At 40.4% G+C, this 2267-nt stretch overlaps 1 protein-coding gene across 1 annotated transcript in view; it reads left to right on the top strand.

The window, feature by feature from the left end:
- Positions 1-1692, top strand: part of EHF (ETS homologous factor) — a 21636-nt gene extending 19944 nt beyond the window's left edge. The window contains exons 6-7 of the mRNA XM_007943309.2: positions 1310-1505; positions 1593-1692. Coding sequence (XP_007941500.1) covers positions 1310-1505; positions 1593-1692 — 296 coding nt within the window. The remainder of the gene's footprint in view (positions 1-1309; positions 1506-1592) is intronic.
- The last annotated feature ends 575 nt before the right edge of the window (positions 1693-2267 follow it).

Below are 2267 nucleotides of genomic sequence, written 5' to 3'. Positions count from 1 at the left end.
GTTGCCTCTGCTAGCTGCCTCCATTTCTTTATCTGAGACTGGTTAGAGTGAGAAAACAGAGGCAGGATTCGCTGGCAAAGTAAGCCCTTTCTCAAAGTGGAGCCCCACGAGGTGCTTCCTCCTCATGCTTCCATGTGTGTTTCAAAATGGAAACACCAGTAAGAGCTTTTCACAGGAGCCAGGTTAGAGATGTTCCTCTCCGGGGGGTAGGGATGCGGGGGCAGTATGAAGAGGAAAACGTTCAAAGAAACAGTTGAAATTTATTATTTTTTTCTTTGGTTGAAATGTTGAATTCTTACTTTTTAGAGTTACCATTCCAAGAATTGAATGTTTATCCTTAAGATTCAATACTGTTCCTTGGAAGTTGGATTTTCCTTCATAATAGACTTTTATGACAATATGAAAATATTAGAGACGTAGAGTTTGGTGGGGGAGGGGCAGTGGTGGCACATAGAAAGAAATCAAGATCTCATAATCTGGAAATTCTAGGACGTCTTCAGAATCTGCTAGTCCAGATCATCCCACAGAATTGAATCAATGCAGGCCCCACATGGGGGCCTCATAAATCCATTGGGAGTAAAATTGAATTTAGTTGCACAAGTAGCGTAGCTCCTTCATTTTCAAATTGTGCTCCCAAACTCCTGCATGACCCCCTCTTTCTCTGTATATTCTAGGAGCAACTGAATTGGTTGAAGTATTAACACAAGTGGTTGAAAATTGTTCTCCAGGGACATAACAAATTGAAATAAATCCAGAACAATTTGTCAACACAATTAGAAAAAAAAAAAAACTCCCCTGTCCTTGAGCCCTAATTCCTACTAGTTAGCTGTATAATCTTGGTCAAGTCACTTCAACTTTATGGGCCTCAGTTTCCTGATTTATAAAATTAAATATTGAACTAATTCATTTTCAAATGTCTTTGATTTCCAATGTTTGGTGATTGTGGACCCTAGTCCCAAATCAAGTGTCTTTTTGATTGCCAATATTTGGCTCTCCTAGGGAAGAGTTGAGCATCCCTCACTTGATGGAAGATGTTCTAACTTGATGCTTTCTCAGCCCAATTCTTTGCTGTAACATAGCCCCCCCCCCAAAAAAAAAAGTTATCAAATAGACTCAGACCCATGGTGACCCCTGTTTATCAGGTAGAAATGTGCTCCATGGGGTTTTCAAAGGATGATATTTTCAGAAGCAGATTGCCAGACTTTTGTCCTGAGGCGTCTCCAGGTGGACGCCCACCTTTCAGGTAGCAGTTGAGCCCCTTAACTCTTTGTCCGCTCAGCAACTATAACCCCCTTTGCTTTTTTTCTAGATCCTCGGGGGACTCACTTATGGGAATTCATCCGTGACATCCTCCTGAACCCAGACAAGAATCCAGGGTTAATCAAGTGGGAAGACCGAGCCGAGGGAATCTTCAGGTTCTTGAAATCAGAGGCTGTGGCTCAATTATGGGGGAAAAAGAAAAATAACAGCAGCATGACTTATGAAAAACTCAGCCGTGCTATGAGGTAAGGCGTTTCCTGTTTCTAAAACTGATGAGATGAGACCACATGGCCTGAACTGAACCATACCTTAAGCAATTTCCTTTGTTGCAGATATTACTACAAAAGAGAAATTCTGGAACGTGTGGATGGAAGAAGACTGGTATATAAATTTGGAAAGAATGCGCGTGGATGGAGAGAAAATGAAAACTGAAGGTGCCAACACTTTGGACATAACCAAAACACACACCTGATAATAAAAAACGAAGCAAGCCTGGACATAAATATTTCAAAGATGGCTTTTCTCTGATATTTATGTACCATAAGGAAAAAAAAATCTACTTCTAACGGGAAGAAGGAACACTACAGTTGATAAAATTATTTTGTTACTTTGAAGTATGTCCTATATGGGGAACAAACGTACACAGTTTTCTGTGAAATATGATGTCGTATGAGGTGGTGATTTTTTCTTGCCTCTATCGTGAAGTTCTTTTCCACTGCAAGAATAACTGGGTTTGTGACCTTGTACTTCTTGCTAAGAGAAAGAGAAAAAAAAAAAAAAAAAAATCAGAGGGCATTAACTGTTTTTATATGCAAAATGATTTAGAATAAGATGATGTATCCTTGGCACATAAGCATCCACATGGCTTTGTCAAGAGAGGTGGGCATGGTTGCTAGGATAAGCTCCAGGATCTTGAGTTATGATCATAAACCTGAAGGATGCTGACTGCCGGGAAGTGAAACCTGCCCTCTAGGAGCCAGTGAGTAGAGAATGGTAACTTCTGAAAT

Source organism: Orycteropus afer, unplaced genomic scaffold, assembly GCF_000298275.1.
Source record: "Orycteropus afer afer isolate SDZICR_OR568_19922 unplaced genomic scaffold, OryAfe1.0 scaffold00103, whole genome shotgun sequence".
NCBI classification, from domain to species: Eukaryota; Metazoa; Chordata; class Mammalia; order Tubulidentata; family Orycteropodidae; genus Orycteropus; species Orycteropus afer.
This window is presented reverse-complemented; position numbering and strand designations above follow the sequence as displayed.